The following is a 14,946-nucleotide window of genomic DNA, read 5'->3' on the forward strand; positions in this document are numbered from 1 at the left end:
GTGATTGGTGTTAAGATGATGGCAGGCATATAAAAAGACTTAGCATACTCTATGTATATTTTGGTAGTGCAACCAATAGGACTTACAGATTCAAGACTGTATGTCAGGGAGAGATTAAAGAAATAAAGAGTTTAATAATGAGTCATAGATGACCAGTTTGAACGATTGATCAGTTGGTTGTGGGTCATTTACTGAGCTGAGGAAGACTGAGAGGAATAGTTAGTGCAAGGGGGGTGTATGGAATCCATAGTCCAGTTTAGAAATTTTAGGTTTGCAAAGGCTGTGAAGTGTAAATGCCAATGTGTATTTATAATACTCAGGTCTTAAACTAGGATGTCTGTCTCGTCTAGCGATATGTTTTTGGAAGGCATCATAAACTATGGGACCGAATAAAATTAGCCAGGAGAAAGTGTAATTGATTTGAAAAAAAGAAAAACAAGACCAAGCCCTGAGCAGCTCCTAACATTAAGAAGCAGGGTCAAAGCAGAGGAAACAGCAAATAAATAGGGTAGGAAATTTGGGAAGTGTGATGTCATGGAAGTAGAGAAAAGAAATTGTGAGAGGAAAAAGAGTCAACCAGGTCCAAGGCTGTTGAAAGGTCAGATAAAACACAACTGTGGAATCGTCCATCTAATTTGGCTGCATGGAATTTGGTGACAAGCACAAAACCAGTTTTAATTGAGAGGTGGTGACACAAAACAGATTAGAATGAAATTAAGTGTGAAAAAAAGGTGAGGAATATACTTGTTAAGAGTAGTGTTACTGAAAAGAAAAACAGATGACTAGAAAAGTTACAGGACCTTAAGAGGACAGTTTTGTTATTTTCGGTTTGTTAATTTTTGCCGGAGACACTGGAACATATATTTCTGAGCTGAAGGTAATGACCCAGTAGAAAAGAAAGTTATTACCAACGTGTCAGAGAGAGTGAACATTGAGAAGACAACAGACACTGGAATCAGATGACAAGTGGAGTAATATTCCTTTAGGAAGAAAGACCCTCAGGCCCCACATCACTTATTTGAAAAGGGAATATGGTAACAATGTTTGGAGATAAATGCTTAGCTCTCTGGGCTTGTTGGTGCAAAGATGGCTTTAATTTTTTCTGTGAGTAGTGAGATAAAATCACTGGCTAAAAGAAAGGTGTAAGGAGTTGAGAAGTTTGGAGAAAGAAGACGTGATATGAGTAGTGCATTTGCAGAACATTAAAAAAAACTTATTAAGGAAAACTTCATGAATATGTCTGAAAACAGTAGATTGGTTCTCTTCCTTTTCTCAACATCCTTAATTTTTGCCACCTTATAAATATGTAGCTTCACCAGCTTTTTTTTTTTTTTTAATACGGAATCTCACTTTGTTGCCCAGGCTGGAGTGCAGTAGCGTGATCTCGGCTCACTGCAACCTCTTCCTCTCAGGCTCAAGTGATTCTCCTGTCTCAGCCTCCTGAGTAGTATCTGGGATTACAGGTACATGCCACCACACCCAGCTAATTTTTGTAATTTTAGTAGAGACAGAGTTTCACCATATTGGTCAGGCTGGACTCTAACTCCTAGCCTCAGGTGATCCACCCACCTCAGCCTCCCAAAGTGCTGGGATTATAGGCATAAGCCACTGCTTCTGGTCAGCTTTACCAGCTTTTACAAATGTATATTACAGAAAGAAATCACTTCTATGATGAATCTAGGGAGGCAAAAAAGTTAATAGGGAGAAATGAAAAGGAATTTAATGCAGAGAAATGGATATAAGTTTGACACCTTTTTTTGGGTACTGCCAAAATTAAGGGGGAAGTTTATTTTATTTTCAGATATAAAGTATCAGTACAGAAATTTGTTTATGTGTTTGTTTCTGATGTTCAAATTTGAGAGTCCTCACATCTTGAAGCAGAAGGAACATTTTCAAGGACACATCGCACAATTCTATATCCTTTATTACTTCAGTTCCCTTTTGTTTCCTTTTTCAACCAGAAAAGAAGGCCTTTCCATGATATCTGATGCTGTACTCAACCATCCGGAAATATAGTGACTAACCCACAAGACGCGATTTCACTGGAGGGGATCATAAGCTCTTAGAGGGCAGCAGTACTTGCGTGGTGCTGATGTTACATCTAAACCACTTTGTAGTAATCCCCACAGAAGGGAAACTTAATTAAGTATGACAGGGAAGTGAGAGCAGACACTGACACAGGGAATCTAAGACTCAAATATCCTGTTTGAATCAGAACTCAGTTTTTATATAATAAAGTATTTCACATTTTAAACAAGGAGTGAAAAATACAAGCATAATTATAGAAGAAAGTCATAAAATAAACTATCAAGAAAATATGTGTTGAAATAAATCATAAACTTTTTGTGTAAATCTGAGAAAGCATAATAAGATGGAGGAAATTAAGCCAAAATGCATGAATGATATAAGTGTAGATATGTGTAGAAATTAGCTGTGTATATGGTCAAATATAAGTGTGGGTGCTGCCTTGCTACCAAATCATGTCAAAGATTTTCTGGAAATAAAGAAGTTAAGGGCAACTAGTATGTGGGAAATGGAACACATTCCAGAGAATCAAAATTGCTTGGGATGACATTGGGTTCTCTCTTAGGCTAAGATGATATGAAGAGTCCTTTTATATCAGCTGCCTTTTGTTCAGCACTTTTCTATTTTCCTGTCTGTGCTTTTTACTTTGAGACTGTCATATTTCAATTCTTTATATCTCTGCTTTATTTTACCATTTCAGAAGCGACACCAAGCTAACGCTTCCTCTAATCTCATACCTGCCAATAACACTAAGGTCAGTGCAAAGCCCCTATGTCAGGAGGAATAGCTCTGTCGTAATGTTTCAATAATGGCAATGCTTTGACAAGCACATTTGATGAGTTTTCTCAAACAAAACCTGTTACTTTCTGTTATCAGAAAACAAACACAAACAAAAACACCTTTTTGTTTTAATCTCCCGGACTGACTAAAGCCTTCTCTTCCTTTCAGTCTTGTTGGCCTAGGCACAGGCGAGTTAACGGCACTATTTTTGGTGGCATCTGTGAGCCATGTCAGTGCTTTGGTCATGCGGAGTCCTGTGATGACGTCACTGGAGAATGCCTGGTAAGTGCCCTCCTTTTTGGGGATGCTGATTGACAAGGCTGAAATCACCTCAACAGATGCCGCAATTCAGTTACTACCCTGGGGACTGTAAACATTTAAGTCAAGAAGTGCTTTGACAAAGATCTTTGTACTGAACTGAGTTGGAACTGAGAACGCTCTTTCATATGTGACGTTCCTGATAAATATAAGGAAGTGTTTATTCATATTAGTCCAAGAATTAAATTAGAATCAGATATATTATTATAAGGCATGACTTATGATGGGAGATATAGCTACTATGAATATATATGGTTTCACTTCCATTCATAAATCTATGAAAAGTACAGTGTACTTTTAAAAGAGAAAATAATTTATATCCCCATAATATAAAAAGTTGAAAATACAACCTTTAGAATAAACATAATTAAGTTTCCTTCATGTTGAAAATAAAAACATACTGAATATTTTAATTAAAAATGTTCAGAATTTAACTAAACACATAGTATCATTTGTAGATTAAAAATAATAACAATATTTAATACATATTCACCAGAGTTGCTTCTCCTTTACAATTAAGTCTAAACTTTAACAAGAAAATAGACTCTACAAAGTGCAAAGCACTTTCCATCCTGCTAAGAAGCCTTAGGATTGGAGAATTACACTGAATAGATCATTCTGATTAACTCAAGGTCACATTAGTTTTATATTGTCTGACATGGCATGAAGCTTGAAACAACACTTCTCATTTCATTAGTCTTGCAGAAATGCAATTTAAAATAGTGTCAATTTAGGTGGATATCATACTCTCATTTCCCTGAAGAATTTAAGGCGGACTCTGTTGTCTTTAATTCTTAATGTTCTCTCTTTCTCTTGCTCATTTCCCCCCATTTCTCTTCTACTTAAAAGCTTCTGGGAAAAATCTGAAATGAAAATTCAGGGCTTTTGTTTCAATGTAATTTGGCATTAAGGTTTATTGATGCTCTTTCTCTTTTCTCTATATAAGATTTTGTTTAATTGCATTGCATTATAAAGCATGAAAGGCTTAATTTGTGGATCAGTAGATTTTTGAAATGACATTTTTATGAATAGTAAGACTAAGTGATTTTCATTTTAATTGTGCCATAAGTCTTTTAAAATGTACTTTGGGGAAAATATTGGTTTACCTTTAAACACTTTACTAACATGCAATAGGAAATAATATTCAGCCCAAAACTGACATGTATTTGTTTTACTTACCCTAAGAGGACAAAAATAAGTGTGTCATGATACCAAACTCATAATGTTCCCTATAGTCATATTTCATGTTGAATTCATTAGGATAAAATCAAATCAAATGTTCATGCTGAATTCATTAGGAGGAAATCAAATTGGTCCATTTGGTGATGTGATATTTCTAAAAATGAAAGCCTTTTTAACGAATAAAACAGTGTCATTCAGAGTAATTGTGAGAGAAAGAAGAGAGGGAACAGTGTTGTGTGAGACTCTACTAATGAAACCTAGTTTATTGATTTTGTTTCATGACAGGGAGATAGGAGTTCTCCTTTAAATAACAGAGTGATCTTGAGGAAACAGTGAACATCTTGATGATAAAGACAGAATCTGGTGTTTTCTGAATTTTCTGTCACAGCTAGGAAATAGGTGATCATGTAGGGTATACTGACTTTCAAGTGCCCTTTCTCCAAAATGGTATTAATAACTAAGTGCTGATATTCCATTTTGAGTATATGGGTTCTAATGTAATATACAAAGAGGAAAATATTTGTATGCTGCTCATCAAGGACATTCTTACTGTTCAGTTGACCCAGGATTTTAGCTTCTTATTTATTTTCCATGGTTTTTACCCAGCATTAAATAGCTTGGTTTTTACTATGAAAAATAAATTTATAAATGAATCCTTTTTAGCTTAGCTTGCTTTAATATTTGATTATAAATTAACTGAAATATATTTTGGACACCAGAACAAAATTTAAACTTCTGCAATAGTGTAGGTCTGTATGACAAAGGCATTTTAACTGGAAGTACGTTTGAAGTAACCTAGGAAGTATTCAATGTCACATGGGAAGAGTGCATGCTTGCTTCTTCTCATGGTTCTTGTGATATATGATGTGAGCAAAAAATTTTTTTAAGTGCTTTGTAACAAGACACCTGTAAAATTCACCAATCCATGAGTGAAACTTCCATCTTTTTGTTTTGATTTCCATTACAATGGTTGTCTGATGCTGTTTTCTGGATTCCATGACAAAAATGCTTGCGTTTTAAGATGGCATTTATTTAATGAAATGTGACACTAGAAAAATACAAAAACTACCTGTTATTTCTCTTTTAAGTCAATAAGTAGAAAAAACAGGGTTTCTGAGTTATGCAAGATTTTCAGTTGAATATTAGAAATACCATTTTCCACACATTTAAGGCATAATTTTTTGATTCAATTTTTAAAATTCTTAAGTCTTTGAAGACATAAGTTTTAGTTGTATCACTGAGATAACATACAAAGAATTTTTCAAAAAACAAACAATTCTTTAGTGATAACGTAGTCTAGCTAAACTTGAAAATGGAAAGGAAATAAAACAAAGATCAAACCAAAGGGAAAAACCTTTCTTCAAATCGATCCATGTTTTGCTTGTTAAATCACAATATGCTGCATTATTAAGGCAACTATTCATAGTGAAGTTGACCTTAATGCTATATTTTAAAAAAGTTTTGTTAAAAATAAATTTGAGAGAGAATTTTAAATAACTTAAAGAAAAGCCTATTTTCAAATATCACCAGTTACTACAGAAATACATATTCACATTTAGTTGATGTAACTAGTATGTGATGTTTAATTTTTTTCAATTTTCTCAATGTTTATGAGACAAGGAAGCTTTTCACAGATGTAATACAGTAGTCATTGTCCAAATCATCAGAGTCCACTGAGGCCAAAATTAATGTCTGCGCTAAGAGGGCATAGCCCTAGAGGATTTGTATGATTAGCCACAGTTCCCATTAAATCAGCAATTTCAAGCTGAACAATTGATTTTTACCTGGAATCATCTAGAATTTCCATTAAATGTATTTTATTAGCACCTTATTACTACACACACACACACACACACAATCATGTCTTTTCTTAAGATAAAAACTAAAGAAAAAATGAAGATTTGCATAATGAAAAACATTAAAATGAATTTCAGTCATGTTTTTGTAAGTATGCATATGCGGAAACTAGTGTGTAGTTTATGTGCTAGATACTAAATTAACTTTCAATGCTATTTCCCTGCTGTAAAATTGACCATTTAACATGGAAAAAATATTCTTGCTTGTCGGGAGCAGACTAATGATTTTGTAGGCCTATTTTTGGCAACATGTTGATGCCTGAGACCAAAATAATAAACTCTGATGTGCATTTCTTCCTCAGAACTGTAAGGATCACACAGGCGGCCCATACTGTGAAAAATGTCTTCCTGGTTTCTATGGCGATCCTACTAAAGGAACCTCTGAAGACTGTCAACCCTGTGCCTGTCCACTCAATATCCCATCCAATAAGTAAGTAACAAAATTACTCCGTGAAGCAGTTCAGCATCCATTTCTGCAAGCACATTTAATATCAAATACACTCTTTCTCTTATCCAATGTAAATAAATAGTAAACACAGACATGAATTTTTTCAGGAAGGTAATATGAATTTTTCCAAACATTAGATATTTAAAATTATAATGATTTGTTTTTAAGAATTTGTAATTTTTTAGCTCTAGTTTTGATTTAATATCTAAGAGTAGAACTCAAATAGAATTTCCACACCAATTCCAAAGAACAGAAATATTTTATACAAACACATGTGCATGCACGTATACACCTACATGTGCATGCATGTACACACCTACACACAGACACATACCCACCTTCATGCCTTAATAAAAGGACACAAATACAGCTAATTTGGGTTCTAGCCACACACTATTTTTTTGGTGAATCTTAGGTGAGTAATAAACCTCTCAAAAGGTAAAATGAAGGGACTGAATTAACTGACTTTTAAGCACCCATCCTATCCCTTTTAAAAAAAAAAATTCCAGTTGTTCACCTATAGCAACCACCTCTTAGAGCAGATTTTAAAAACAAACAACAAGAATGCTTGACTTCCGCTTTTCTTTACCTTTTAGGGGAATGCTATAGCCAGCTGCTTGAATTCCCATTTTCTCAGGGAAGCCATCTCGAAGTAAACAGCTAAGCACACCCCAACCAAAAATATTTTATTTTGTTTTTAAATTGGGTTACTAGGTTGAATAAAAATCAACCATTTTTACTTGAAAGCAATTACAAATAACTATACTTTTAAATCAAAGGAAATTCTTTTCTGAAGAACTCTCTTAAAGGTAAGCTCAGTGCTTAATAAAGTTCATATTGTATTGTACACTTTCAGCTATCTCTGGGCACTGTGGTAACACTGACAGAGCAAAAATTTTCAATGATTTTTAAGGGAAATCTGTCAGCTACACTCTTTTAATGTGAAGGATGTGATCAAGTAGGTCATACTTCAAGCTCTTACCCAGAATATGCCTAATTAAAATGATCTTTTGTTAGTTTCAATGAATACTATAAGCTAAAGACTTTGAGAATAATTCTGACATTAAGTTTAAATGTTCTTCTTGGAACTGTGCTTCCTGCTGTTCAATCCATATGAAATCCTTATCCTCCCAAGGACCCTATTTACTCAGAAATTTTTACCTTACTCATTTGGAAAAGAAGAGAAAGAACTACTACTTAATGAAAGCAAACTACTAGATTGTAGGCCAAACACTATATTTGGTATTATCTCACCTTCAACTATAAGTCAGTAAAGTAGATATTATTATCTCCATTTTATAGATGAAGAAATGAAAGCTATTAGTAGAAAAATAACATTATGGTGTCAATTCTGGAGCCAGAATCTTTGGTTTAAATGCTGGGTCCATTCTTTCCAGCTGTGCAACTTTAGGCAAGTCTCTGAAACTCTCTGTGCCTCAGTTCTGTCATCATTAGTTGTAATAATAGGACTCTTATAGGGTTGATGTGGGAAAGACATAATTAAAATGTGTAAACCACCCTAAACTGTGACTGAATATGGTGAACCCAATCTCAGAGCTGATCATTATTAACCTTCTCAGAGCCATAAAGCATTGAAGTATCCAAGTTGAAATTTTAGTTTTAAAATCCATGTGTTTTCCAAATGTCTACAGTTTGCAATGAAGACTTCTTAAAAAAAAAATACACACTGCATTTTAAGTGATAACACTAAAAGCAATAATTAATTCATTGAATAAGTCAATTTATCTAGAAAGGCTTTGAGAAAATAAGACATTGGTTTAATGCAGGGGCCCTCAACCATCCATGGTCTGTTAGGAACCAACCATCCATGGCCTGTTAGGAACCAGGCCGCCTAGAAGGAGGTGAATGGTAGACATTACCACCTGAGCTCTGCCTCCTATCAGATCAGACAGGCAGTAGATTTTCATGGGGCCTCAAACCCTATTGTGAACTGTCGAGGGATCTAGGTTGTGCACTCCTTATGAGAATCTAACTAATACCTTGTGATCTGATGTGGAACAGTTTTATCCCAAAACTCCTCCCCTGCATCTGTGGAAAAAATTGTGTTTCACAAAACCAGTACCTGGTGCCAAAAAGCTTGGGGACCACTAGTTAATATGTATTAGTGATCAGAGCATTTCCAGGGCTTAAAGCATTAGCCTGGATGGGCACAATACTGAAGATTCTTTAACAACCAAGGATGTCAGAGAAGAGGAAGAAGGCAAGAGAGAAACCTACTGGAAAATAATGAATATAGGAGAACAAATGAAATACACTTCTTCATTATTAATGGCTGAGTAGCCATTGATACTCAAGTCTATGATAGTCATAACATGACATAAAACCTGCATTCTGGAACATACATGAAGGATTAGCTCACCCAATGGAAGACCTACTCGTTGGCCATGGCTGAATGGCATTCTCTTCTCTTAACCAGCCTCATTTACATGAAACTCATTGTTCATGACTAACTTTCAGAGAGGAAAGCAGAAGGATTGCATCTGGCCACTTGTATTGGATCTCCTTCTCAGCCAAAATGTCATGGGAATTATTAGCACCACTATCAATCCAGCAGAGCTGGCTACTCATTGCACCATGTGAATCCCAGCTGAATACATTTTAGAATTATATAATTGATTGAGTATGTAGATCCTATGGATTTACCCTCAAGTTTGACCAACATTACTATAAATGCAGAGGAAGCATTAGGGAGATAATTTTGCTTAGATAATTATAGGCATTCATGATGCATCATTGTCTCTTTATTTGCTGTGCATTTACTTTGATAATGGGTTCTAATTGTTGTTTCTGAAAAAGAAAGTGAGTCTGTGAGCATTAAAACACCATCCATCAGTGTCAAAGGGACTGGAGTTCTGGTGTCCAATAATGGTATTTCCTAAAACATGTGTATTCCGATTTGGTATAATGATGTTGATACTGATTTTTAAAAATACAGACAAGACAATATTAACAATACCAGCAGCACCAAATATTTAAAAATTATTCCATTTTCAAAGTGCTTTCACTTACAGTAAGTGATTAATTATTAGTAAATATTAATTAGCAAATTAGCAAATATTAATATTAAAAATTAAAACTAGCAAATTATCAAATATTAATAATTAGAAAAGTATTAAATAAAACTTATATTTTAGTAGTAAAATTGGGAATAGAGTAGCAATCTATTTTAAATTCCGGCTTTCAATGTGGTATTTTAACAAGTAGAAAGAGAGGGCAGAGATAATTCACTTAGTTTATAAATCCTAGAAGGTTTGTGATAGGTTTATAATGTCTTTTACATTTAAGACAGTTTAAAACAATTTTACATTTACAACAACTAGAAAATTATCATAGTTTAGCTGCACAGCTGTGATAAGAAAAATCCATTTTCATCTAACAACCTGAAATATCTAAAAAAATGAATCACTAAACAAGACACTTAATGACCTAGGGAAACTATCCTTTCTAAAAAGATTTTATAAAAAAATTACTGTTATAACACAAGCTAGAAACTCTGATGTGTGAATTGAATATTTGCATATAATCCTGAAGATGGGATTTTAATTTCCAGGGGTTATTCAGAGAAGAAAAAAAGGGAGCTAAAGGTTGCTGCAACCTTCATGGGAAGTCTAAAGCTTACTGATAGTTTTACCTTGGTGATTGATTATTTAATCCCTGGTCATAAATCTTATAGATCAAAGCATTTTAGCTCCAAATTTCTTAGATAATATTGCTAAATAAATCAAATGTGTAAGAAGGTAGATATAGATTGGTATAATTATTATGATGTATGAATACAGACAAGCATATAATATTTAAATTATGTATATATATCAACTTTATCAACTCCTGGGGTCACTGTGCTTGGCCATCTCATTTTGTTGATGTATATATTCTAGCTATAGATTGTAATTAGGCAGTACAATTTATCTGTAGAGAAGCAAATAAAAATGTAAACATTTGAAATGTGTTATATTCATTAATTTCTGGCATCGCATAGCCTATAGGTTAAATAAAATATGAAAGCGACATGTGAATGTCTGCCTTTGAATACTTAGGATGTGTTTGAATGTATAATATTATTGAAGTTGTTGTATATTTTCATCAGTTATATAATAAAAGATATTATTGGCACAAGGCTGGACAGAGGTATGTCCTCAAAATGATTTGTCTACTAATAGTATGATAAATACTACTGCTTTGTGTGGGTCAGGAATACTGAAATTTAAGTTTTTGAAAGAATGAAACTTTCAAATTTGAGCTGACCTTTGGGCTTACTCAAGAGACCATACTGAATGCACATTCTTAAAATTAATATAGAGAAATATATTCCAAGACAAGAGGCAAATTTAAGGAAACATTCAATTCAACCATATTCTCTAGAAAACTGAGAATGCTCTAGTTGTTTTAGTGTTCTTTCCTACACAACGTTTTATGTCCACATGGGAGATTATGATGGGTCTTACTAGTTCCGTATACCAAAGGAAAAAACTAAAGTTCAGAGAAATTAAATGCCTTGATAGTGATTATACGGCTTGCTTGTGGCAGAACCAATATTAGAACTCATATATTTTGACTCACCTCTCTGTGCTCCTTCCAATGGGGCTGCAGTAATAGAAACAATTACAGACATTGAAAAGCAGCAAAAACAATCAATAGAATTTGATGTCAGACAAACTGTGAATGCTCACTGTAAAAATCAGTAAATCTTCACAGTTTGGCAAGAGTTATGTTAACTACGCTACATAGTTACAGTTATATTCACAGTTATGTTATTAAATATTAATTAAATATCTTAAATATCTCTATTAAATATCTTAAACATTATACAAATCAACATATCTTAATTTGTTTGAAAATGTGTAAAAAAAGACAAAGTTTTTAAAAAGTTACTAAATTGTGTCTGTAATTTATTTTGGCACTATGCTTTCATACTTTCTCAGTATAAAAGGGTTTAACAGATCAATCATATTATTCCATTTTGCAGAATGGAAAACAAGTTTAGAGAAACATATCATTCAAAGACATATTTAGAAAATAAATCAAGTCTAATTACAAAATCCAATTGTGGATATTAAATCAGATTTCATAGTATTTAAAGGTAATTAAAGAAATAGTGTTTGCTTAATGATTCTGCTGAAAATAACTGGGAGAGATCATTGAACTGAAGAAGAAAAATCTTAGAAACTTCAGAAATGTGTGAAGCCAACACCAAAATTATGAAGTAAATGAATTTTTTCTTCATTCTCCTATTGGTCCTCTGCCCCTTTTCAGTTGTGTGTGGATATTCTCATGCCCCTCCCCTCTAACTTCCCTGCTGCCATTTTGTAGCCACTCAGAATGGTTTCTCTTTTCCTACTCAATTGTCCAAGATAACAATTTAGTTGAAAGGAGCCCTGATCCCCTGTTGTACAAGCAAACACAGAACATGCCCTGATTCTCTAACCCTAATGATGGAAGTTTCAATTTTATGCCATTGATTAAATGAGTGGTTGTTTTATATCACATCTCAATCCTAAGAAGTAATTCATTGTATTTTATTACAAATGCATGACAGTTAAAGACATACGAAATAGTTTCACACATTTACTTAATATGTGTTTGGTCTTATTTTAGGGTGTTGGATTAACTATCTGGGAGCATTTTACATTAGAACCGAATCTTAGGACCCATAGGAGCAGTTTCCCCAATGTCTGATAATCGGGAATTGTTGATCTATTGAGCAATTGTTTTGCTCTTGGCTTCTCTGAATCATTTACCTGTTGATTGTTCCATATTGTGCTAGCTGTGAAAAACCTCAGAGCCAAATGTTGATCCTCCATTAACAAATGAACATACCTTATAACATGCTTTTTGAACTCTAAATACATCCTTGAGTTTATCTTTTTTTTAGTATTTCTTTCTCTTTAACGTTGCTTTATTCTTAATGCACATATTTTTATAGAATTAAAATCTTTTTAGAGCAAGGTTGTTTCTGTATGTATGCATTCACATACTTAAGCATATATACATATGTTGACATACATATTCACATGTATACACATGTATATGCATACATATATACATGCTTATAAGTAGATCATTGTAAAAATAAAAGTGTATATTCAGCCATTAAGAGGGATAATTTCCATGTGCATATCCTTACTGTTTATCCCGATAACAGCTTCCCTTCCCCTATTTGTGGAAAACAGCTGCTGCTTTTGGCTTTTTTGTGTTTCCTTGTGGCATGGTTTGGATAGTCCAGGATGAAGAACATTCTCTGCTGATATGGAGCCTGCTGAATAGAGTTAAATGACATAATCTTGGAATCACTTGAAGTCAATGATGATCTCACAAGCTCCATGCCTTGGCCAAAATCAGTGCTAAGTCCGCTACATTTGCCAATGCAAATTCTGTAGACTTTTTTATTGTGCATGTTTATTTCTCATTCTAATTTTATTTTTGTTGTTGAATGCCATATTCTGCCATAGCTGTAACTGCAATTACAGCAGTAAAAGAGTGAATCTTCAGTTTATGTTGCTGAAAGAATATCAAAGCACAAATACAGATATAATTTATGAAAAAGTTTTATTTCGATGCATCATGTTGAGTATTTATATTACTAGAAGGTTAAACTTACTTAATTCTTACCAGAAGGTTTAAATGACAATTGGTTATAGAAAGAAGAGAACATCACATTAAGAATCTAAAGTCCCAGATGCATACTAAGTTATCCTGGATATTTAGTATATGACCTTTGTTAAGAAAAAAACTCTGCATGCCCCAACCAGCTCATAGGATTTTGTGAAACTTGATAAAATTGTGATAGTACTCTGAACTGTAAGGACCTAGTCAAATCTAACTTATTTTTATTACTTAATTTCTTTCTTGAAAAAGTGTTGGCTTTTGTCAGTTAGCACCTTTTATTTACACTGGTTTTAACTGACATGTGAGTGTATTTAAGAATTTGAAATCTATTTTATGAATAGCTTTAAAACGTCAACACTGGGCACAATGACTCATGCCTGTAATCCTAGCATTTTGGGAGGCCAAGCAGGTGGATCACTTGAGGTCAGGAGTCCAAGACCAGCCTGGTCAGTATGGTGAGATTCCATTTCTACTAAAACTACAAAAATTAGCTGGGTATGACAGCACATGCCTGTAATCCCACTATTTGGAAAGCAGAGAAATGAGAATCGCTTGAACCCAGGAGGCAGAGGTTGCAGTGAGCCGAGATCATGCCACTGCACTCCAGCCTGAGCAATAGAGACCCTGTCTCAAAAAAATAAAATAAAGTAAAATAAAGTGTAAGAAACCTTGTCAACCAGCTTTGACACAAGTTATGATAGACCGATTTAGGATTATAAAAATAATTGGTATGGTTTTCTTTCAAGCAGTGTAGTCCCACAGAGGAGGGAAACCCAGTGCTTCTGGTTGGAGTCAGTTTCTCAGTAGATGATGAGATAGTTACAGAATGCCAATTTTCAAAGAAGACATGCAGATATTGGTCAAAATGCGGTTCCCACTTTTATGTCTAAAAAAAAATAACAGCAAATCACTGAATGAGGATGAGAGGAAATCCTTTTTTTCTTTTTTTTTTTTCATTTTAACCTGTGCATCTTCAGTGCAATCACCATCCTGTCAAGAAATATCACTTATGGTGAGCTGTCTTTGGGTCATGTGTAGCAAAGTATAGGATGCTTTATAAAAGGAGGATCTCAGGCCGTGCGTGGTGGCTCAAGCCTGTAATCCCAGCACTTTGGGAGGCCAAGGCGGGTGGATCACGAGGTCAACAGATCGAGACCATCCTGGTCAACATGGTGAAACCCCGTCTGTACTAAAATTACAAAAAATTAGCTGGGCACGGTGGCGCGTGCCTGTAATCCCAGCTACTCAGGAGGCTGAGGCAGGAGAAATGCCTGAACCCAGGGGGCGGAGGTTGCGGTGAGCCGAGATTGCGCCATTGCACTCCAGCCTGGGTAACAAAGCGAAACTCCGTCTCAAAAAAAAAAAAAAAAAAAAGGAGGATCTCTACGTGCAGTGCACATGATAGGTATGTCTTGTCCACTGTTAATGACAGCTACCAGGACTCCTTGATGTGGAAATTTTTATCTGGATAATATTTATAAATTCAAAGCATCCCAGACCAGGCTTTATCTCCTTGACCCAACAGATTCATTTAAAGTTTCCACTGAGTTGAAATGTTTAAAATGATAGACTGACCTGTTCCTAAGATCTTGCTAGTTTCCAAAATAAGGAAGAACTATTAAATATTTACAGAGTTAAGTCAGAGATATATTATTCAGAAATAGTGTTCATGATCTGATCTGCACCAAAGTTAAGAAAGTATTCCAAAGT

The 14,946-nt window shown here is 34.4% G+C and overlaps 1 protein-coding gene across 2 annotated transcripts in view; it reads left to right on the plus strand.

Moving 5' to 3' along the window:
• The window catches only part of LAMA2 (laminin subunit alpha 2), a 637,958-nt gene that overhangs the window by 383,374 nt on the left and 239,638 nt on the right, over window positions 1-14,946 (plus strand). For both annotated transcript variants that reach the window (XM_054254427.2, XM_054254428.2), the window contains exons 16-17: window positions 2,974-3,087; window positions 6,464-6,591. In XM_054254427.2, coding sequence (XP_054110402.2) covers window positions 2,974-3,087; window positions 6,464-6,591 — 242 coding nt within the window. The remainder of the gene's footprint in view (window positions 1-2,973; window positions 3,088-6,463; window positions 6,592-14,946) is intronic.

This window comes from Callithrix jacchus, chromosome 4 (assembly GCF_049354715.1).
Source record: "Callithrix jacchus isolate 240 chromosome 4, calJac240_pri, whole genome shotgun sequence".
Lineage (NCBI taxonomy): Eukaryota > Metazoa > Chordata > Mammalia > Primates > Cebidae > Callithrix > Callithrix jacchus.